Source organism: Carcharhinus amblyrhynchos, unplaced genomic scaffold (assembly GCF_965287045.1).
Source record: "Carcharhinus amblyrhynchos unplaced genomic scaffold, sCarAmb.v2.hapA scaffold_46, whole genome shotgun sequence".
Taxonomy (NCBI): Eukaryota; Metazoa; Chordata; class Chondrichthyes; order Carcharhiniformes; family Carcharhinidae; genus Carcharhinus; species Carcharhinus amblyrhynchos.
The window spans coordinates 172,137-197,102 of record NW_027649787.1 but is presented as its reverse complement, the minus strand read 5'-3'; the positions used below and the strand labels follow the sequence as shown (position 1 = coordinate 197,102).

Sequence of the window (24,966 nt, the reverse complement as noted above, 5' to 3'; positions counted from 1 at the left end):
ACTGTGGGAATTCATGGTTATTCTTTCCCTGAATTTTTCACTCTCTCCCTCCATCCCTCTATGTGCCCTGTTCAAAAAGTGCTCAGTCTCCCTGTCACGATATCTCTCTCGACTTCGCCTTGTGTTCTATTGTAAAAGTGCTACTCTATTGCATGATGGGAAAGTGTGCAAAAATTTTAACCATTTTCTGGCCAAATTGGACAGTTAGATTGAACAACTCGATTTCCGTTGAGTGAAAGGTTAATTCTTTTTTTGCAGATTCTCCGTTCACGACCACCTGTCATTTAGTGATTTACGGAGGTTTGCCGGCCGCTGCGCTTCTCCTTCTGGGATTGGGCCTTGTGGCCGGAAGAAGGATCTGCAGGAACCGGCAGAGAGGTAGCGATTGTTGGGGGGACGCTGTTTCTCCGCGGCCCTCTTAATCCACCCATTTATCACTGAGTTATTGACACTTCTGAGCGGGTTCGGTGTGAGATGAATCCATGTTGCAACTGTACACTACTCTAGTGCGGCCGCATTTGGAGTACTGTGTGCAGTTCTGGTCCCCTCATTACAAGAAGGATGTGGAGGCGTTGGAGAGGGTGCAGAGGAGGTTTACTAGGATGTTGCCTGGTATGGTGGGGAGGTCCTATGAGGAGAGACTGAGGGATCTAGGGTTGTTTTCGTTGGGAAGAAGGCGGCTAAGAGGGGATCTTATTGAAACATATAAGATGATTAGGGGTTTAGATAGGGTGGATAGTGATAGCCTTTTTCCTCGGATGGAGAAAGCTAGCACGAGGGGGCATGACTTTAAATTAAGGGGGGGTAGCTACAGGACGGATGTCAGGGGTAGGTTCTTTACCCAGCGGGTGGTGAGGGATTGGAATGCCCTGCCTGCTGCAGTTGTAGATGCGTCTAGTTTGGGGGCGTTTAAGAGATCTCTGGATAGGTTTATGGACGAAAAGGGATTGGTATAGTTCTATGGCTAGTGGGTCATTGTTTTTGTAACTGGTCGGCGCAACATCGTGGGCCGAAGGGCCTGTTCTGCGCTGTAATGTTCTATGTTCTATGTTCTATGTTCTATTTTAAATTTCCAGTTTAAATCCCTCTTTCTAACAGGAACCGGGAACAGTGATGAGGAACTGACAGAATCCAGAGAACACAAACAGAATAAAGAGGTGAATAGATGGAATTATTGTTGATAAACCACACAGATACTTTTCATTAATTATTCATCCGCGGTTTAGAATTCATAACCAACGCAGAAAGTTCTGGAAAATCTCAACAAGCCTGGTGATCTCCACGGACGGAGGAAGTTTCGAGGCCAAATTAGCTCTTTGGTTTAGTTCATTTGTGGGACATTTGATGAGATTTGTTTTATTATCGTCACATGTATTGGGATACAGTGAAAATTATTGTTTCTTGTGCGCTATACAGATAAATCGTACCGTTCATAGAGTACATAGGTTTGATTTATTGTTGGCACATGTATAGGGATACAGTGAAAAGTAGTGTTTCTTGCACGCTATAGAGGCAAAGCAAACCGTTCATAGAGTATATAGATTTGATTTATTGTTGGCACATGTATTGGGATACAGTGAAAAATATTGTTTCTTGCACGCTATAGAGGCAAAGCAAACCGTTCATAGAGTACATAGATTTGATTTATTATTGTCACATGTATTGGGGTACAGTGAAAACTATTGTTTCTTGCGCGCTCTACAGACAAAGCATACCCTTCGTGGATTACATAGATTTGATTTACTATTGTCACGTGTATTGGGATACAGTGAAAAGTATTGTTTCTTGCGCGCTGTACAGACAAAGCATACCATTCATAGAGTAAATACGTTTGATTTATCATTGTCACATCTGTTGGGATGCAGTGAAAAGTATTGTTTCTTGCGCGCTATACAGACAAAGCATACCGCTCATAGAGTACATACATTTGATTTATTATTTTCACGTCTGTTGGGATACAGTGAAAAGTATTGCTTCTTGCGCATTCTACAGAGAATGCTGTTCATAGGGAAGGAAAGGAGAGGGTGCAGAATGTAGTGTTACAGTCATAGCGAGGGTGTAGAGAAAGTTCAACTTAATGCGAGATAGGTGCAATCAAAACTCTGACAGCAGCAGGGAAGAAGCTGTTCTTAAGTCGGTTGGTACGTGACCTCAGACTTTTGTATCTTTTTCCCGACGGAAGAAGGCGTAAGAGAGAATGTCCGGGGTGCATGGGGATCCTTAATTCTGCTGGCTGTTTTTCCCCGAGGCAGCGGGAAGTGTAGACAGAGTCAATGGATGGAAGGCTGGTTTGAGTGATGGGACTGGACCAGTTCTTGTGGTCTTGGACAGAGCAGGAGACATACCAAATGCATTCACTTTGGAAGGATGTTCTTGCTCTCGAGGGAGTGGAGCGAAGGTTTACCAGGCTCATTCCAGGGATGGCGGGACTGATGTCTGAGGAGAGATTGACTCGGTTAAGATTGTTTTCACTGAAGTTCAGACGAATGAGGGGGGATTTCATAGAGACTTATACAATTCTAACAGGACTAGTTAGGGTAGATGCAGGGAGGATGTTCCCGATGGTGGGGGGGTCCAGAACCAGGGGGGGCACAGTTTGAGGATTCGGGGTAGACCATTTAGGACGGAAGTGAGTAGACATTTCTCCACCCAGTGATTCTGTGGAATTCATTCCCACAGGAAGTAGTTGATGCCAAAACATTGAATGTATCCAACAGGCGGTTGGATATTGTGCTTGGGGGCGGAGGTTATGGGGAGAAAGCTGGATTAGGTGATTGGGCTGAACGATCAGCCATGATTGTAATGAATGGTTCAGCAGACTCGAAGGGCCAAATGGCCTCCCCCTGCTAGTATCTTCTATGCTTCTATATAGAAACAGCCAGCATTATCAAGGACCTCACGCACCCTGGACATGTTTTTTTCCCCACCTTCCTCCTTTGGGAAAAAGATACGTAAGTCTGATGTCACGCACCAGCCCACGCAAGAACAGCTTCTTCCCTGCTACCCTCAGACATTAGAATTGACCTGCCTCATATTAAGTTGATCTTTCTCTACTGCCTGGCTATCACTGTCACAGTATAATCTGCACCTTCTCCTTTCATTCTCCATGCACGGTACACGGTACACTTGGGCGACACAGTAGTACAGTGCTGAGCACTACTGTTTCACAGCTCCAGCATCCCGGCTCGGGTCATTCTCTGTGTGGAGTTTGCACATTCTCCCCGTGTCTGCGTGGGTTTCCTCCGGGTGCTCCGGTTTCCTCCCACAGTCCAAAGATGTGCGGGTTAGGGTGATTGGCCATGCTAAGAAACTAGTGTCCAGGGATGTGTAGGTTAGAGGGATTAGTGGGTATAATGTTAACGGATATGGGCCTGGGTGGGAATGTGTTCGGTGCAGACTCGATGGGCCGAAGGGAATCTATGACCTTTGTCTGTATTCTGGGCAAGAAACGATACTTCTTTAATCCATAGTAATACATGTGACAATAATCAATCAAATCAACTCAAAACACTTCACAGAACGCAGGGCGGAATTCTGGTCACCAAAAAAAGTCTATGGAGCATTGGGCAACTGGAACTCTCAAAGGTGAGACAATTAGATTTATATTCGGTAATAGACTAAGGATTACTCAATATTGGTGGGTGACTGTGAGTTGAGTTAACTTTCAGCCATGGACCGCTTGAATAGAGTGGGGGGTTTGGGGGGGAGTCGGTGGACTCAATGGTCTCACCTATCACTATAATAAGGGTGTCTATTACGCTAACAGATCACTTTTCATCCACAGACCCTTTACGCTCGCCTGGCCTTTAACGAGGATCCAAAACTTTAACTCGAGAGAAAAGAGAGAGAGAGAGAACTCACCGTGTGTTTCCTGGATTTCCAGCCTGGTGGAAACATTCTTCTTTTTGCACGGGGAATTCCGAAAGTGCAAACTCGGGCGGATTGGCGGCTCAATATTATGATGGCGACCAAAGCGGAAAATGAACTTCCTCTTAATGTCCACCATTTTCTGACGGAATATCGCCTGCAGGGCAGTTTCACCTCTCCATGCTTCTAATTTCTCATCGCGGTTTTAGAGTTCTATTCTGCATTTTCTACTGTAATTGCGCATCAAAATGTATCTGTGTCCGAGCTACCTAAATATAGAAGAAGGTTTTGAATACCAAATGTAAGCTGCGTGATTCCGGTTTCTATAAGGGTTTAGAACAAATATGTTTCCGGTGGCTTTTCAACGAATTTACAGAGACATTTTTAATGTGAGTGTGTGTGCGTTGGAGACGGGATTAAGGACTGAAAAGGCATGTTCGCAACTGCTTTGGGATTTCGGCTGTACGAATATGAAATCTGGAAGATTAAATATGCCCCGAGCCTTGACTGGATGTATCCTGGTTTTGGACACGGGTATATTTAATCGTGAAGGAACATTATCTACAATCCATATTCCCGTCTGCTAACACGGGTAAGTGGATTTCCTGGACTCGAGGCTTAGAACTATGGCCATTTCCAGCACAGAAACAGGCCATTCTGCCCATCAAGCCAGTGTCCTCTGTTTGAACTTGCAATTTAGTCTAAACTCTCGGCTTTCTCCCAGCGCCCTTGAGAATTATTCCTTTTTCGCCAGATCACCAATTTAATGTTGATTCTTTTCCTTAATTCTCAGTAAATGTTTGCACCTTGCTGCCTGGTGGTATTACTGCTAGACTGGTAATTTGGAAAGTTAGGTAATGTGGAGCAGGGTTTGTGTCCCACCACGGCAGATGGTTAAATATGGACTAAATTTTGAAAAAAACAACTCCGGAATTAAGAATCTACTGATGGTCATTGTTGAAAAGTAACGCCTGGTTCACCAATATCCATTAGGGGAGGAAATCTGCCTCCTTACCCGGTCTGGCCGACATGTGATTTCAGAGCCACAGCAATGTGGTTGACTCTCAACTGCCCTCCAATTACTAGTTTCTGAAGAACCTTGGGTAATTTCCGATACCAATTGGAGGACGCATGTTCAAATTAACACCACTTTTCACTGTTCCAAATAAATCATTCTGCACAAAAATTGCAAATTGTTTTTGGAGCCATTTGCTGCATTGCTCATATTCATAGAATCATAGAATGCAGAAGAGGCCCCTCGGCCCATTGAGCCTGCACCCTGACCCGAACTCCCAATAATCCCATCTACCAGCACTTGGCCCATAGCCTTCAATGTTGTCACGTGCCAAGTGCTTATGCAGGTGCTTCTTAAAGGATGTGAGGCCATCTACCTCCCAGCCAGCGCATTGCAGACCATCACCACCCTCTGGGTAAAGTACTTCTCCTCACATCCCCCGCGCCCCCCGAAAGCTCCTGCCCCTCACCTTGAACCTATGTCCCCTCGTAAACGGTCTTCAACTAAGGGGGATGGCTGCACCTTATCCATGGCCCACATAGCCTGGTACAACTTGCTCAGCGTTTTGTGGGGAAGTCAAAACTAGTTCATTGGCTCGATGAGGGCCCGATCATCTGGCAGGATTCCCAGGTTGCACTCCCTGTACCCAATGCAAAATTACATTATTTATCCCTTTAATCAATGCACGATTTCATAATGATCACAAAGTTTAAGTTACATTTGTAGCCGAGTTTTATCATAGAACCCTACAGTTCAGAAAGAGGCCCTTCGGCCTATCGAGTCTGCACCGATCACAATCCTATCCAGGTCTGACCCCCTTATCCCTACATATTTTACCCACTAATCCCTCTAATCTGCACATCTCAGGAGACTAAGGGGCAATTTTATCATGGCCCATCAACCTAACCCACACATCTTTGGACTGTGGGAGGAAACCCACGCACACACGAGGAGAATGTGCAAACTCCACACAGACAGTGACCCGAGCTAGGAATCGATCCCAGGCCCCTGGAGCTGTGAAGCAGCAGTGCTAACCACTGTGCTACCGTGTCGCCCATATGTTTATATTTTAGCTAACTTACTGACACAATCAGTCCTTGATTTAGACCATTTAATACTGGCAGTTTCTTTATTATTATTCATTTTGAAAATATCATTACTATATAATTTAAATGCCCATTTCATTCTTAACCCTTGTAATAATATATTAGCTGCTCGATATCCTTATGTTGGGTATTTTACGATTAAATATTCCCCCCCTCAGACACCGCTTCCATGATGTTTCACATCTCTATTATATTTCCACTCAAGTTTCTCTGATCTCGGGAGAACAATGGCAACTCAATACCGACTCCCCCAAATTTTCCACTTTGACTGATATTCCTCTCCTCTGGTATGCTCAGGAATATCATTCCAGAAGTTTGGTGTTTGGAACTGAAGGGAATGTGGAAAATATATGCAAGTAATGTTTCATATGTGCTTACCCAAATTTTAATAGTTTAAGACTCGAGATCTCAATGAATAAACTGAGGGATTTCACGTGGCATTTGGCGGACAGTAAGTATCAGTGTTCGGGTGTGTGTCAGTGTGTGAGAGATTGTGTCTGTGTGTGAGAAAGTGTGAGTAAGTATGTGTGTCAGTCTATCAGCTTGTTCAGTAAGTGCGAGTGTTTGTAAGTGTATGAATGTGTGTGTGTGCGCGAGTGTATGTGCGTTTTTGTCTGAGTGTGTATAAGTGTGTGCATGAGTGTGTATGAATGCATGAGTGTGTGTGTGTCAGTATGTGAGTGTGTTTGTGAGTGTGTTTCGGTACATGAGTGCGTATGTGTGTGTGTCTGTATGTTTAACAGTGTGAGTGTATGTTTGTGTGTGTGTGTGTATGCGTGTGAACGTGTGTGTATCAGTGTGTGTTTGTGTGTGTGTGTGTATTTGTAAGTGTATGAATTTGTCTGTGTGTGTGCGAGGGTATGTGAGTTTTTGTCTGTGTATAAGTGTGTGCATGAGTGTGTATAAATGCATGAGTGCGTGTGTGTGTCAGTATGTGAGTGTGTTGGTGAGTGCGCTTAAGCACGAATGTGTATGTGTGTGTATGTACGTTTAACAGTGTGTGTGTTTGTTTGTGTGTGTGTGTAAACAAGGAACAGAGCAGTACAGCACAGGAAGAGGCCCTTCGGCCCACCAAATCTGTGCTGATACAGATGACTCTTTAATCTCATATTTTCTTGTCAGTATGTTTCTGTGTGTGTGCGCGTGTGTGTGTATGCGCATGTGTGTTTGTGTTTATGTGTGTGTTTGTGTTAGTGTGTGTGTATGTTTGTGTGTGCGTGCGTGTGTGTGTGTGAGTGTACGTGCACGTGTGCATATGAGTGTATATGTGAGAGAGTGTATGTGCATGTGTAAATGTATGAGTGTGTACGTCTCTATCTGTGTACTTAGTTAGCAGACGCTGTTACTCAAAACAATAAGAAGTGAGCTTGACCCTTCGAACCCGCAAGAAGTCTTTTTCTCTCTCTCAGTAATATCCCACACAGAACAAATTCTTCTCTCGCCACTAGGGGAGCCAGAAAACCGGTTTCCATTTGTTTTAAGTAATGAACTGTGTGAGGAATTGGGAACAGTTCCTCTTCAACATGGGACGGCAGAGACTGACAGGGATACAGAAGAACTGTCTACTTGGATTGATTGGTCCTGTCTAACAGCCAAATAGTCCCGTTTTCTGTCTGGATATTTTGATCTGAAAAATAATCTTATTTAATTCAATTTTAAATATTTTCTTATTAGTAATCATCCCCAGTGAAAGCAGATTTGTGTTTGGTACAGACTGAATAAATTACGAATCTAATTTCCGTATCTATACATTTCCCTAATATGAAATGTTTTCCAGGTTTAGGGCGGCGTTGCAGCACCGGACTCTTTACCGAGAGGTGGATGTTGCCTTATTGAAAACGCTGCTAATCAGAGAGAGGCGAATCACAAATGGATTCAATAAGAATAGAACCACTGCTGACGGAGATTGAAATTTTACTTTCAATGTGATGTGAAAAGCACGTGATACACTCAATAAACAACGAAATAATCTAAAGCGTCCAATGAAATTCTGACACTCCCAACAGAGATTGTAGAAGTGCAAATGTTTCTGACATCATCCAGTAGTGGGAAGAGTGGTAAAGGAGTGTGTGTGTGTGTGTGTGTGTGTGTGTGTGTGTGTGTTTGTGTGTGTGTGTGTGTGTGTGTGTAAGTGTGTGTGTGAGAGAGAAGGATTCCGGCTATCTGTTTGTCTGTGTATGTGTGTGTTATTCTGACAATATCCAGCAGAGGGTAGATTTGTAAAGGTGTGTGTGTACATGTGCCTATGTGTGTGTGTCAGTGTGTGTTTGTGTGTGTGTGTGTCTGTGTGTGTTTGTGTGTGTGTGTGTTTGTGTGTGTAAGTGTGTGAGAGAGAGAAAAATTCTGGCTATCTGTATGTCGTATGTGTATGTTCTTCTGACATTATCCAGCAGAGGGTAGATTTGTAAAGGTGTGTGTGTACATGTGTCTGTGTGTGTGTGTCTTTGTGCGTGTGTGTGTATGTGTGTATGTGTCTGTGTGTGTGTGAGAGAGAGAGAGAAATTCTGGCTGTCTGTGTGTCTGTGAGGGTGGATGATTCTGGCATTAGCCAGCAAAGGGTAGATTGTTTCTTGGAATTATTGTTGTGTAGCCAATCAGGGAGCAGGCTACCCTGGATTCGGTTTTGTGCAATGTGGAGGGATTTATTGATGGCCTCATGGTTAAGGATCCTCTAGGTGGTAGTGACCATAGCTTAATAGAATTCAAAATTCAGATTGGGGTGAGATAGTGGAGCCCCACACGAGCGTTCTGGAATTAAACAAATAGAATTACATCGGCATGAGGGCAGGTTTGCCCTGAGTAGAATGGGCAGGAAGTCAAAAAGTGAGAACAGCGGATGAGCAGTGGCAGTTGTTGAAGAAGATACTCAATTCCTCACAACGAAATTATATCCCAGTGAGAATGAAAGATGGGAAATGGGGGTTGGGGGGGGAGGTTGGAAATGCATCGTGAAGCAAGGAGGTCAAGGGCAATATAAAGACTAAAACGAAGTTACATCATATTTCAAAGGCCTGTGACAGGCTCGAAGATTGGGAAACTTTCAAACATCAACAAAGGGATACTAAAAGAAAGTAATAAAAAGTGCTCAGGTAAATTAGAAGGGTGAAATATTAACAAGGGTAACAAAAGCTCCCGTAAGTATCTAAAAGGGAGGAGAGTCACGAGGGTGAATGTTGGTCTCTTGGAAGATGAAACTGGGGAGTTAATAATGGGAAAAATTGAAATAGTCAGAAATGTTAAACCAGGACTTTGCCTCAGTTTTCATGATGGAGGACACGAGTACCATTCCTCCAGGAACGGGCAAGTCAAAGGTAATAGCAAGGGTGGAACTTGGAATAATCAACATCTATAGGAAAGAACTGAAGGGATTGGGGGGCAGACAAGTTCCCTTTGCCTGATGCATTACATCCTCGGGCACTAACGGAGTCGCGACGGAGACAGTGGACCCATTGGTTGTAATATTCCCCCTGGACACGGGAAAGGTTCCAGTGGATTTGAAAATTGCTAATGTAACGCCCTTATTCAATAAGGGAGGGAGGGAAAATGTGGGAAATGGAAAACCAGTCAATTTAACGCCAGTTGTTGGGAAAGTGTTAGAATCAGTTATCAAGGAAGCAATATCAGGACGTTTGGAAAGTCAAAAGGCTATCCATCAGAGTCAGTGTGGTTTTATGAAGGGCAAAACACGATTGACTAATTTGCTAGAGTTCTTCGAAGATGTGACAAGCAAACTGGGCAATGGGGATCCGAAACATGTAATATATCTTGACTTCCAGAAGGCATTTGATAAGGTGCTGCACAAAACGTGTATTCACAAACTTAGGTCAGATGGGATTAAAGGTAATGTATTAGTCATTGGATAATGGACAGAAGACATAGAGTCTGGATATTTTTAGTTCGGGATGGTAAAAGGTAATTAATGGCTTGCCACAGGGTTTGATACTTGGACCCCAGCTATTTGCAATCCCTATTTCCGACTTTGATGCAAGTATAGAAGACTCTGTAGCTAAATTTGCAGGTGTTACAGAAATGGGCGGGAAGGTAAGCTGGTATGAGTATACAAGAAACCTACAAATGGATGTGGATAGGTCAGGAGAGTAGGCCAAAAGGTGGCAGATGGAGATTCACGTGGAAAAGTGTGAGGTTATTCATTTTAGTCCGAAAAAAAGGGAAGGCGATGTATTATCTAAATGGGGAGGCATTTCGGGGTGCTCTGGTACAGAGCGATCTGGTTGTCCTCTCTCGTGAGTCACAGAAATCCAGCATGCAGTTACAGCAGGTAATAACGAAAGCAAATGTCTTCGGGCATGTTGGAAGGATCTAACGAGGGGGGTGGGGGGGGTGGGGGGTGTTGCTTTTCTCACCAGTAAGGAATCTCGCTTGGAAATTGTGGCGATGAACCGTTTTGCAAAATGGCCCTGAAAGTCTACTCAGGGAAACATCGTTCCACCCACGGTGACACATTGGTTAGCATGGTAATTTCTCTATCAATGTCAGCAAAAGGAAGAAGGTAGTCACCAACTTCAGAAAGCATAGTAGATGACGTGCCCCTGTCTACATCAAAGATGATGAAGAAGGGATGGTCGGGAGATTCAAATTTCTAGGTGTTCAGATCACCAGCAACATGTCCTGACCCTTCCACGCTCATGCAATAGTTGAGAAAACCCATCAACGGTTCAAGATGTTGTGAAAATTCGTTATGTCCACTGTGCAATTCATCAACATTTACAGAAGGCCCAAGGAAAGCATCTATTGTCTATGTATCACAGCTTGGTATATGTCCTGCTCCAAGACTACAAGAAATTATCATGAGTCGTGAACGTCGCTCAGTCCATCTCGCAAACCAGCCTCCCATCCATTGACTCTGTCTACACTTCCCGCTACCTCAGAAAGGCAATTAGCATAATCAACGACCCAACGCATCCTGGGCATACTCTCCTTCATCATCTTCTATGCCGGATATGACACAAAAACCTGCAAACATGTACCAACCGACTCAAGGACACCTTCTTCCCTGCTGCTATCGGACTTTAAAATGGTCCTATCACGTGGGTCAAGGGTGGAGGAGGGAAAACACAATGTTAAGATGGCGGCGCGGGCTCGTTCGGCCGAAGGGCCTGTTTCCCGTGCTGTGTTGTTCTTTGATCATTGTTCTTTCTTTATTGAGATGAACTTTGTCTACACAAAATCGGTAACTGCAGCATTATATTGTGCACCCTCTCTTTTCCTTATCTCTACACACTCTTTGAATGGTATGTTTTGTATGTATAGTGCGCAAGAAACAACACATTTCACTGTATCCCAATACATGTGACAACGGAAAATCACGTCATTCCATCCTTCTTTTACTTGCTCCTTTCTATAAGAAGGTGGGTGTACGAGATCAGTTGCCAGAAATTCCACAACACTTTTGATGTTTTTAAATATTAAAGTTATGCATTTATCAGACATGATACAAAAATTACACACAGGAAATTACATTACACCATTAATAATGAGCTTACAAAACATTTTCCAGCCAAGATTCGTACCTGGTTAGACTCATAAATAAACACACCTTTAGGGTGCAGTCCCTACAGCAACTTAATCTATAAAATAAATCCAGTAACATTACCACAAGCCACCCAGTGTTTATGTAGGGAAGAAACATCCAAAGATTCTCAAACTCACTCGTCTGTGGAAAGTTCCAAACACATTGAAATCAATCATGTCTTTCTAAAATTATTATTATCGATATTTCTAATAGCAACCCATTATCTTAACATTGTTTAGTTGGTTGTTGAGACTCTTCGATATTTAGTTCCTGTCCCTGACTGCAGTGGACCCGTTTGGAAATCTGAGGTAATCCACTTAACTTCTAGCCTCCTTCTTGTCTTTCTAACCGCCTTTGTTTAATGAAGAAAAATGTTTTAAGTGTCTGGTTGTTCACCCCCGCTGATGTATATATGTAGGTGTTAAATCAGCCTCATATCAGTTCATTTGTTCTGCGTGGAACATGAAACTGACATGTGGATTATAGGCAATCTGGGATGATTATTGGCCATGAAATATTTCAAATAAAAAAACCATGCCATTAATATTTAAATCAAAATGCCATTTATGAGAAGTAGACCAGTTGACTCGTAAAACAGGGAAACAGTGCACCGGTGGTCATATCCTTCGACATATCCAGGCAAATCCGTTTGGGATATGCAATAGAATTCGGAAAATGTGGAATTAAATTTCAGTTAATAACGGAAATAATTGAAGTAACAGTCCAAAAACATCTCCCGGTTATAGAGACCCGGAAACCGTGTTCGATTGTCGTAAAGAAACATTTAGGGAATGAAATTTTCACTCTGCGCCCACTCTGACCTTGGCCACTTACGATTCCGGACCTTTGAGATTTCTGTCACCCCATTGTATAAAAACATTACAGTAAGAATAGATCAGGAATTATCGCCCATCATTGATAGAGACACCAAAAACAACAGCAGAAAAGTAGCCCTTAATAACATCTGGGGAGGCATCGTCCAAGTTTAGAGGAAATGCATTCCCTACCCAGTACCCCTCCCGGCCCCTCCCCACTGCCCCCTCCCCCACCACACCCGCCGACCCCTACCCCCGAGTCGGAAAACGCTGTAAATCGTCAGACTCAGGAATTCACATCCGGCAGAGGAGATCCGAGACACTACCAACACCATCCCTGAGGTGGCGCTAGAGTACTATGAAGTCGGAACGGATATAGAATCACAGATTTATACATTGAGTTCCCAACATCTTCTCGGGAGCACAAGACGTTACTTGCCAACAGCACATCCATGGACAAGGAAACGTTCTGCTATTTGCCTCATACTGTCCGCCTCAGCTCATGCATCAATATTCCTCCATCTTGAAATCCACTTGAAGGATGAACTGACTGGAGGAGAACCTTAAAAAATACAATGTAACGTCGTTAATGTACAACACAGGAAGACTTGCGTGACAAACAGCGAACACAGCATCCGATAGACAGAACTAAATGTCCCCACAGTGAGCAGATCATTGTCAACTGCAGTCCTGCCGGGAATGGAGGTATTAAATGCGATAGTTAACAGGTTAGGGAGCTCCAGACATATTTCTAAGCTCAATGACGGGGAGGCAGGCACATCAGTGCAAAATACAAGGCTGGATCTGTTCTAACAAGCTTCAACTAGAAGTGTCCAGTGGATGATACACCCCAGCCTATTCCAGGAATTGCCAATATGACAGATAAATGAGTTCATCTCATTTGATTAAATTATTGATAACAACAAAATGCAGATGACCTCATTCACAACCATTTGTAGTTTTTTGCAGTCTTGGTCAGAGCAGGGGCCGCACCAATCTGTGAGACATCCGGAAAGGATGTTTTCTATGATACATCTGTAAAAGTTGGTGAGAGTCCGAGCAGAAATGCTGAATTTCCTTAGCCATCTGAGAAAGTAGAGGCGTTTGTGCAGCTTTCCTAACCATATCTTCGGCATGGAGGGACCAGGACAGATTGAAGGTGATCTGGACTCAAGAAAGTTGAAGCTCTCGACCAAAAGAGTAACAATGTTACTGGTCAACATTATGAAATGGATCATTCGCTCACTTTTCCTTCAGGGAGCTGTTCACTCAGATTTCTGGTGGGGGAGGGGAGGGGGAACAAACGAACTACAAGTGGCGTTTCAAACCAATGCAAATTGAAATAAAACATTAATTTTAAAATGTACCTGCTAAACATCAGTTCTCACCTGATCAGCTGTCTTAAGACTTCAAATCCCAATGAGAATAAAGAGTAGAATCCGGATCAACGTGGCAGTTATTGCAAAGGTCAATATACATCATTCTACCAGACAGAACAATTGGAACTGGTAATGGGGCAAATGTTACAAAGAACAAAAACAGCCCGGGTAACAGGCCCTTCGGCCCAACGAGCCCGCGCCGCCATTTTAACATTACCAGTTCCACCGCCGCAACCTCCCCCCATCCCCCCCTCCACCCATGACCCTTATCTCTTGTTTATGGCATTCCACATTGAGGGAAACTAATTTAGGGACAATTTATTACCTCCAATCAGCTTAATAGCACATCTTTGGGGTGTGGGAGGAAACCAGAGCACCCGGAGAAAACCCACGCAAGCACGGAGAGAATGCGCAAACTCCCACAGACACCGGCCCAAATCCATGTGTCTGCACAGCGAACAGTGATAGTCACTGAGCTGTCGTGTTGATGCTATTGGATTCTCTCATTGGAAACATGACCTAGTTCAATGAATTTAGTGAAACGAGCAAATTCTCTGTAAGACCCCTCAGGAACCCATGTCACACAATCTTGAGTAGAGTGATGGGGAACGCACTTAGCCACAAAAGGATCATACATTCACGGGCCTTAGGCATCGCTGGCTGTCCAGCAATTTTTTGCCTATCCCTGGTTGCTCGAGGGCAGTTGAGAGTCAACAACATTACCTTGAGCCTGGAGTCCCATGTAGGCCAGAACAAATAAGGGCAGCAGATTTCCTTCGCTAGATAATGAAAGAGTTGGGGTCTTGTCTAACCTTTTAATGCATCCTGGGGTGTTTGATCTGGTCCCAAACTGTGTGCAGGTTTGGTCGCTGCACTTGCGCAAGGATATATTGGCTTTGGAGGGAGTGCAAAGGAGGTTCCCTTGGCTGATACCGGAGATGAGGGGGTTGGACTATGAAGAGAGACTAAATAGACTGGGTCTGTACTCGTTGGAGTTGAGAAGGATGAGGGGGTATCCTTGAGAGACGTATAAGATAATGAAGGGGATGGATAGGGTAGAGGTAGAGACATTCTTCCCGCTTAGAAAGGATAGCAGGACTAGAGGGCACAGCCTCAAGATAAGGGGGGGGGGGGTGGCAGTTTAGATTGGAGTTGAGGAGGAACTTCTTCACTCAAAGGGTGTTGAATCTCTGGAATTCTCTGCCCGTTGAAGTGGTGGAGGCTACCTCGCTAAATATATTTAAGTCACGGGTAGATAGGTTTCTGATAGACAGGGGAATTAAGGGGAGAAAGCGGGAAAGTGGAACTGAGCCACTTCAGATCAGCCATGATCTTATTGAATGGCGGGGCAGGCTCGAAGGGCTAGATGGCCGACTCCTGCTCCTATTTCTTATGTTCTTATGCTAAAGGATATTGGTGAAGCAGATGGGATTTTCCTGACAATCGACAATGGTTTCATGGTCATCAGTAGACTTTGAATTCCAAATATCTTCTATTGAATTCATTTTCTTCCAGCTACCGTGACGGGGTGAGAACCAGGGTCACCAGGGCACCAGTTGAGTGCCTGGATTAATAGTCCAGCGAAAATACCACTCCGCCATCGCCTCTCCTTCTTTCATATGAAGAGGTTAGTAGAACGAATTTGTAGAATGGCTTCTGCCTACTGGGAACTGAGTGCCTGAACTGTGCTGCATAAGTACATGACCTAGAATGAAAATGAAGCGAGTCAGTCGACCGTGCAACAGAGAGTTTGGTGTGGGAGCAAAGAGACCCATTCTCTCTGGTCAGGCCTCCTAGCTTCTACCCACACAAGGACGGCTCGCATGTTCTGCGGTCTGCAGAAGATATCGAGGGGCAGAGGTCGCCAGCCAAGATTCTATCCACTTTACACCACTGATGGAAAATTATTCGAACCAGAAGTTCTCAGCGGTTTGCTTGTTTTCACAGTTGAGACTCTGCACGCTCAGAGCTGCCTGGGGAGGGCACTCCTTGGCTCTCAGCTTCTCACCGCAAGCAGCAGACTGCCTGCTGCCAGCTTTGATACAATGAACAAAGACCAGACTACTGTATGAATGACCTTATGTACAATGTCCTCATGAATGCGAGACTCGGCCCATGTGTTTCTTCAAGGCCCAGTTTGGAAGACAAGTTCAAGACACCCTGATTAACTCACAAGTATTGTGTCAGTTAGCGGGCAGTGTATTCTCTACGTAGAGGGAGCATCGAAATAACTCACTAAGGCTGCAACTGTGCATTTCAAATGTATCCGCCCACAGTCCATCCGGTATTTTACAGTTTCTGTGCAAGCGGATTGTGTCATGACCGAGGTAGCATACTTGAGGATATAGAACATAAAACATTACAGCGCAATATAGGCCCTTCGGCCTTCGATGTTGCGCCGACCAGTGGAACCAATCAAATGACCCTCTAACCTAAACTTATCCGTATGCCTATCCACTGACCATTTGAGCGCCCTTAAAGTTGGCGAGTCCACAACTGCTGCAGGCACGCCCTTACTACCCTCTGAATAAAGAACCTACCTTTGGATAAACCGTTTCAAGTTTAAAGTTAATTTATTAGTCTTGAGTAAAGCTTATATTAACACTACAATCAACTTATTGCCAAGTTTCAAATCCCTCCCCCTAGCCGCGCCCCCCCACACCCAAACCCCCAACCCCCCACCAGCCCCCACCCCCCACCCCACTGTCGCCACAGCCGGGCGCCTGTTCGGGTCGATGGGCCGCACTGGTACGTCTTTCAGAGAGTGGAAGGGACCCAGAGCATCCGGAGGAAACCCGCGCAGACACAGGGAGAACGTGCATACGGAGAGTGAGGGAAACCGGGAATCAAACTCAGGTCCCTGGTGCTGTGAAGCAGGAGTGCTAATCACTGTCCCACCGTGCCGCTCCAGTTTTTGGACTGAAGTGAGGAGAAATTTCCTCACCCAGAGAGTGTTGGATGTGTGGAATTCATTACCACATGGAGTAGTTGAGGCCAAAACGTTATGTGATTTCAAAAACAAACCTGGAGTGTTGTGTACAATTTTGGTTGCCCTTATCTGAGAGAATAACCTTACCCTTGCTTTACAGGAAGGACAGCGATGGTGCACCAGGCTGATTCCTGAGATGACAGGTCTGTCAATTGAGGAGAGACTAAGTGGGTTCGGATTGAATTCTTCAGAGTTTAGGAGAGTGAGGGGGGTCCCGTTGTAACTTATAAAGTTCCATGAGGTTTAGACAGAGTAGATACAGAAAGAATGTTCCTGAGTGTGGGGGTGTCCAGAACTAGTGGTGATTGTTTGTGGATAAGGGGTAAACCTTTTAGAACTCAGATGGAGAGAGATGTCTTCATCCAGAGGGTGGCCAATGTGTGACATTCACTACCACAGACTGTTGTTGAGGCCAAAAAGTGTTGTGATTTCAAGATGGAGTTCAAGGAATGAGAAGGAATAGTTTTTAGGGCGAAAGAGGAATATGGGGGAAAGGGGGGATTCAGGGCATTGAATTTGATGATCAGCTTTGACCAGAATGAATGGCAGAGCAGGTTCAAAGTGCCAAATGGCCTCCTCTTGCTTATGTTCCCGATGTTTCCATATCAATAATTGTAAAAATAAAGCCTTTCATTTCAGAATGGCTCATGGTGTACACTATTACATTCTATCTATATTCCTGTCATTCTCTTTGCAAATTCACACCTTATTGGCCCTGAAGGACAAAGAGAGTGGACTCATGGGTAGACCATCGCCATCAACTCCCCTCCCAATCAAAGCCAATATGTTGGAAACCTATTGCCGTTCTTTCACTGCGGCGCGGTCAAAATGGTGGTCCTCGCTTCTTATTTAGCACTGTTGATATAGAACATGGACAACCACAGAGAAGATGCAGAAGTTGTTTTCACTGGAGCGTTGAAGGCTGAGGGGAGACCTGATAGAAGTCTATAAAAATTATAAGAGTCATGAACAGAGTTGGCACTATTTTTCCCAGATTTGAAACGTCAAATACTAAGGGGCATGCACTTAAGAACAAAGAACAACACAGCACAGGAAACAGGCCCTTCGGCCCAAGAAGCCAGCGCCGCCATTTTAACATTGTCAGTGCCCTCTTCTACCTATGACCTTTGTCTACGCCTATTGGACTCCACAATAACGGAATTATAACCAGATTGAGAGACGCCTAATTTAGGGACAATTTGTTAGCAACAATCAGCCTAAGAGCACGTTTTTGGGGTGTGGGAGGAAACCGCACCACCCGGAGAAAACCCACGCAATCACGGGGACAATGTGCAAACTCCCACAGACACCGGCCCAAATCCATGTATCTACACAGCAAACAGTGATAGTCACTGAGCTGTCATGTTGCCCGTCAGATGGTCAAGTTTAAGCGTACACTCACGACGTGAAGCACTAGGCAACTCTCGAAGCAACATCCAAGAGCAGCCCTCGCACGACCCACCGCGTGTATGCCCCTTGTTGGACAGAGGGGGAAAGTTCAAAGGAAATGTGAGGAGCAAATTGTTTCCACAAAGAGTCGGAGGTGTCTGGAACGCGCTGTCTGAGGTGCTGTTGGAGGCAGATCTGATAGGGGTGTTTAAGGGAGTTTCAGATCAGGGCATGAATATGCAACGAACAGAGGGGTATAGACCAATGTCAGGCAGAAGGGATTAGTTTAACTCCCGCCATGTTCAGCACAACATCGAAGTGTTGTACACTTCTATAATATATACACTATATTCTACAAAGACAGCTCAACGCCACCAATCAATCGGATCGTAGAGATGGTTAATACATGTTGCAGAGCAATACGCCCATAGGATAAAGGATCATAGTTAAGCCATCCTGCCCATCGAGTCTGCTCTGCCATTCGATCATGGCTGATATGTTTCTCAATCCCATTCTCCCTCCTTTTCCTCTAAACTTTTGAACCACTTGCCAATCTATCTCTTGTCTAAACCCTTCCTGTCTCTCTCTTAAATGCACTCAATGACTTGGCCTCCAGGGTCTTGTGTGGCAATGTATTCCACAGATTAACGTCTCTCTGGCTGAAGGAATTCCTTCTCTTCTCGGTCTGAAAGGGTCAACATCTAACTCCGAGTCTGTGCACTCGGAGTCGAGTCTCTCTAACTAATGCATGGTGGCTCAGTGGTGTGCACTGCTATTTCACAGCCCTGGGGTTTCTGGTTCAGTTCCGGCTTTGGGTGACTGTGTGGAGTTTGCACATTCTCCCAGTGTCTGCCAGGGATTCCTGCCAGTGCTCCAGTTTCCTCCCACAATCCAAAGGTGTGTGACTTAGTTGGATTGGCCACGCTAAATTGCCCCTTAGTGTCGGGGAGGCTCGGAGTGTAAAGTACAATTACGGATATATCGCCTGGGTGGGGTCATTGTCAGTGCAACCTCAAAGGTCTAAATGGCCTCCTTCTGCACTGTCGTGATTCTATTCTATTCTATTCTGAAGATCTTCTCCATGTCCTCTCTACGAAGGTTGTCAGTGTCCTGTAAGTTTCACTGAGATCCCCGCCCACATCCTTCTCAATTCAGCCACCGTATCGCATATCCTGAGAATAAATTAAACAGTAACTTACACATTCAGCACATATCCGCACAATGATTACCTTGTGGCCCCCTCGGTATGTCAAACCAGTCAAGCTCTGTGTAGATGTTCTATCACTTGGCCCCTGTGACACGTAGGCGGCGACCACAGTGCGTCAAATGCACGTGGCATCCAGCAGCGCAACGTCACCAGCACTACGTCATACTTTCCATTGCCTCTTGTCATAGTTTCCACCCAATCACAAAGTGCAACAATTCACTGGGACTGAGACCAGGTCAATCCTTGACCGCTCAGCAAAAACAAACTGGTGTGAGTGGAAACAGGGAGATATTACCCACCTGTGCAAAATGCCCCAGCAATCTTTATCCCTGATACTCATTCTCCACGCGTTGTGGGCTCATGGTGAGTATTTGCCAGGTGAGACATTGAAAATGGCAGCAGCCATGTTAGTTTTTAAGCATTAGTGTCACAAGTCGGCTTCCAGGGGAACTTCACAGTAACTTCATTACAGTGTCAATGCAAGCCTTACTTGTGACTAATAATCTTTATTTTGACATCGACACTGCGATGAAGTTACTGTGAAAAGCCCCCAGTCGCCACACTCCTGCGCCAGTGCGGGTACACCGAGGCAGAATTTGGCACGGCCAATGCACCGAACCAGTACGGCTTTCGGTGAGTGGGAGGAAACTCCCATGCAGACACGGGGAGAACGTGCACAGACGGTGACCCCGAGACAGGAATTGAGCCCGGGTCCCTGGCGCTGTGAGGCAGTGATGCCAACAGCCATGCCGCCTGGCTACAGCGCTGCAAATGCGGCACAGTGTTCGGTACAAGGGATTTTCTGCTTCCTCCTTTCAAGTGAAGGAAACACAAATTGGGAAATAATCTAAGGAAATATCATTGAAGGCATTAATGAGATTGTTCTTAATTTACAGGCGTTTTTTTTTTCAAACGGCAACTTTCTATGTCGAAATCTGTGGTAATGTTTGAATAATCTCTCTAGTTACAGATTCCGAGTCCTCGCTAACTCAAAGGCCCATCACAATGACAGCTGGAGTCAGCCAGACGGTGGATTTAACCTGTCACTACATATATGAGGTGGAATCCGTGGCTAGCTATTTCTGGTACAAACAAAATGTTGGTGAAATCCCGAAACTAATCGATACTCAATCCTGTCCGGGGGGCGATTGTAAGTTTGTTTCTAAAAAAGGCCACGGCAAACGTGAATTGATACTGGAAATTCGCAAAGTCCAGCCGGATGACTCAGGTTCCTACTACTGTGCTGATAAGGATGGCTATGCACCGCTCCAGAATGGACCCACACTACTGGTTGGAGGTAAGAGAGCAAGTGAAATGAATTCGGATTGTGCACAGTAATACCACTTGGTGTAAGTAAATCGTTAACTGTGCCCCATTTTCTGTCCAGACAGGTCTACCAACAAGACGGCCCTGCTGGTATTTGTCCCGCCGGCTGAGCCGGATGTGAATGATACCGTGCCCTTAGTGTGTTTGGTCAGTGGAGTGTCCTCCAACCAGATTGATGTTTTCTGGAATATTTCCGGTCGGGTCACTGAAGGATCAAGTGATCCCGGGACAATGGAAGGGGACGGGACCTACAGCATCAGAAGTCATGTCATGGTGCCGGGGGTAACCTGGAAAAGCGGCGCTGTCTGCACTTGTATTGTTCAACTGGGGTCTCCAGGGAAATCTTGGACAAGAAGTGTTTCGTATCCCAAAGCAACAGAAAAAGGGAATGGTGAGATGCTACTATATATTGCATGTTTCTATTCAACTTAAGAGATAACTGGATTAGTTGCGCGTGTGTGTGTGTGTGTCTGTGTCTGTGTCTGTGTGTGTGCGTGTGTGAATGAATGTGTGGTGTGTGTGTGTGTGTTTCTGTGTGTGTGAGTGTGAGTATATGTGAGGGTAAGAGTGCGTGCGTGTCTGTGTGAGAATGTTTGGTGTGTGCATGTGTGTGTGTGCGTGTTTGTGTGTGTGTGTGATGTGTGCGTGTTTGTGTGTGAGTGTGTGATGTGTGTGTTTGTGTGTATGTGTGGTGTGTGAGTGTACGTGTGTGTGCACGCACACAGATACATCTCTGAGCGTATGTGCATTTGATTTCATTTGATGTACATGCATTAGTATATAGTGAAAAGTACAGTTTCTTGCATAATTTTACTGACAAAGCATTGTGTTCATAGAGTCCATTGGGGAGTATGTAGTGTTACAGTCAGAGCTGGCGTTTAGATAAAGATTAGCTTATTATAAGGTAGGTCCATTCAAAAACATGATGGCAGCAGGGAGGATGCTGTTCTTGAGCCTGTTGATAGGTGATCTCGGACTTAGACGTGTGTGTGTGTGTGTGTGTGTGTGTCTAAATAAATATGTGATTACGTGTATGTGTTTGTGTGTGTGTGTAAATATATATGTGATTGTGATTGTGTGTGTGTGAGTGTGTGTGTGATGGTGAGTGTGCATGCGTGTCTGTGTGAGAATTTGTGTGGTGTGTGCGTGTGTGTGCGTGTATGTGTGTGTGGTGTGTGCTTGTGTGTGCGTGTATGAGTGTGAGTGTGTGTTTGTGTGTGCTTGTGTGTGCGTGTATGTATGTGTGTGTGTTGTGTGTGTTTGTGACTGTGTTGTGTGTTTGTGTGTGTGAGTGTTTGTGTGTGTGTGTGTTTATGTGTGTGTGTGTGTTTATGTGTGTGCGCGCACAGATATACCTCTGAGCGTATGTGCATTTGATTTCATTTAATGAATTATTGTGCATGCATTAGTATACATGTGACAAAAATAAATTAAGTCCATGTACTATATGAACGTGAGAGTGTGTGTGCGATCAATTGTTAAACTATATCAGACTGCATTAGGTTGCACCTACCCAGAGTAGGTTAGTGTTTGACACACACTTCTCCGTTCCGCTTTATATTCCTGAAAACATGTAAGAATCTTTGAGCAATGCACCCAGAAAGATCTCATTCAGCCCATTCTGCCGAGACTCGCTCTTCGAAACAGCGACGCTGTTCTGCCCACCATTTTACCCATAGCCCTTTCAGGTTTTCTCCTTCATGTCTAGAAGTGATTTCCTTTTTGAAGTTAATTATTTACTCCCACCTTCCTTTTCGGGGAGTGAACCTCGGAATGGGGGTGAGATCAGTTCTACACTGCAGGCACCTCACAAACAGACCATAGACAAGAGGTGAAATTGACATCTTTGCCCAGAAGGGCGGTGAATTAATTTACCTCACTTTGCTTCAGGAAGCCAATTGATTAATCTATATCTACCTCCTCGCACATAAGATATATTTAAATTTTGCATCCTGATTTCAGTAAGGTTATAAATCATTATTCATCCCCCCTGATCATACCGAAGGTGGTTCGATGGACTGACTGGATTAGGTCTTCCCATTGTTTCTCTTTATTATGAATTAAGAGCAAATATTGAACTTGGATTGTTGGAAATGATTCCAACTCTTTCATCACTCGGGAAATAATTACCTAGCCGTGATGGGGGTACCATAAGCATAGACATGGGTCAAGGGTGGAGGAGGAAAAATACATTCTTAAGATGGCGGCGCGGGCTCGTTGGGCCGAAGGGCCTGTTTGCCGTGCTGTGTTGTTCTTTGTTCTCTGAGGGCATTTAGCTCATCAAGTCCTCACTGACTCTCATCTTACCCAAGGCCCAATCCTCGTGGCCCCAGTACTTACCAGTGAATCACCCTAAACTACGCACCTTGGGACGCTAAGGGGCAGTTTAGCATGGCAAATCCATCCAACATGCACATTCTGGACAACTATAGGGCAATTTAGCATGGCCAATCCATCTAAACCATACATTGCAGGACACTAAAGGGCAATTTGTAATGGCCAATCCATCTAAACCACACATTGATGGACACTAAGGGGCAACTTAGAATGGCCAATCCAACTAATCGGCACATTGCTGCACACTAAGGGGTAATTTAGCTTGGCCAATCCAATTAAACCACACACTGATGGACACTAAGGGGCAATCCAACTAACCTGCCCATCTTTGGACTGTGGGAGCAAATTAGAGCACCCGAAGGAAAGACATGTAGAGAGGGGGAAAATGTACTAACTCCACACAGACAGGCACCCAAGGTGGGAACCGAACGAGGCTCCCTGACGCTATGAGGCAGCACTGCTAACCATTGTACCACCATGCTGCCACCTGCAAATCATTGGAGATGACAAACTGTTAGGAAAGCTTAGAAGGTCCAGAGATTCGAAATCATCACAGAATTGAAAAGGAGTGAAGTAAGTCTACACTTCTCGCTGTCTTAGAAAAGCTGTCAGCATAATTGAGGGCCCCACCCAGCCCAAACATTATCTCTTCCACCTTCTTTCATGGGGAAAAAGATACCAAAGTTTGAGATCACCGACCAACAGAATTAAGAACAGCTTCTCCCTTGCTGCCGTCAGGCCTTATACCAAACCAGAAAATGCTGGAAAATCTCAAAAGGTCTGACACCATCTGTGGGTAGAGAATTGAGCCAACATTTCGCGCCTTAATGTCCCTTCTTCAAAGCTCCGACGGAAAGTTATCTAGACTCGAAATGTTGGCTCTATTCTGCCCCCTCAGACTCTGTCAGACCTGCTGAGATTTTCCAGTATTTTCTGTTTCTCTTTCAGATTCCAGCATCCGCAGCATTTTGCTTTTACCTTATATCAAACTGATCTTTCTCTACACCCGAGCAGTGAAGGGGACAATATGTTCTACATCCTCACATTTATTTCTCTCCTATGTACTCTATGAACGGTATGTTTTGTCTGTGTAGCACGCAAGAGGGAGTGTTTTTCACTGTATCCCAATAGGTGCGACAAGAATAAATCAAACCAAATCAAATCAAATCTATATACGCTGTAAAATGCACGTGTTGTATGTATAGCGTGCAAGAAACAAAATGTTTCAATACATACCAATAGATATGGCAATAATAATACATCAAATCAACAGTGACATTTTGCAGAATTGTGAATCGGTCTTAACTGTGTTCAGTTACTGGCAACGCAATTTATGAGAAATATGAAGATACTGCAGAGAAAAAAAGCTACTCACTAAATGGTCATAAAGATGAGGAAATTCAGTCAACTGGATTGCGTTGACAAGCGAGGGCTGATTTCCTCAAATAGCTGAGGAGATGTGAGAAACGTGGTGAAAATCCTGAATTGTCTGCACAGAAAAGCGAAGATGAAATGACTCACAAAGGCGGAGAGGGCCGAGAACCAGGGGGGGGGCATCAATTTAAATAGATTGGAAAAAGAAACAATGGCGGCCTGAATGACAGTCAAGTGTCAGTCCCCATCAACTTGATTTGACTTGATTTGATTTATTGTTGTCTCGTGCATTGGGATAATGTGGAAAGTGTTGTTTCTTGCGCGCTTGAAAGATAAACAGTACCGTTCATAGAGTACGTAGATTTGATTTGATTTACTATTATCACATGCATTGGGTCACTGTGAAAAGTGTTTCCTGCACGCAATAAATGTCAAGCATATCGTTCATAGAGTACATAGACTTCAACTAGAAAGAGTGCAGAAAAGATTTACTCGGATGCTACTGGGACTTGATGGATTGAGTTATAAGGAGAGGCTGGATAGACTGGGATTTTTTTTTCTCTCTGGAGGGTAGGAGACTAAGGGATGATTTTATAGAGGTCTATAAAATAATGAGGAGCACAGATCAG

At 44.6% G+C, this 24,966-nt stretch overlaps 1 protein-coding gene and 1 long non-coding RNA gene across 2 annotated transcripts; both read left to right on the top strand.

Annotated features, from left to right (window-relative positions):
* Positions 1-331: 331 nt before the first annotated feature.
* LOC145337334 (uncharacterized) lies at positions 332-4,063 on the top strand. Its single transcript, XR_013885344.1, has 3 exons — positions 332-378; positions 1,099-1,157; positions 3,785-4,063. It is a non-coding gene; the product is annotated as an uncharacterized LOC145337334 (long non-coding RNA).
* Positions 4,064-20,305: 16,242 nt separating this feature from the next.
* LOC145337315 (immunoglobulin kappa light chain-like) lies at positions 20,306-24,385 on the top strand. Its single transcript, XM_080182115.1, has 3 exons — positions 20,306-20,597; positions 20,688-21,017; positions 24,279-24,385. Exons 1-3 carry the CDS (start codon positions 20,306-20,308, stop codon positions 24,383-24,385), a joined length of 729 nt encoding a protein of 242 aa, XP_080038241.1.
* Positions 24,386-24,966: the final 581 nt, after the last annotated feature.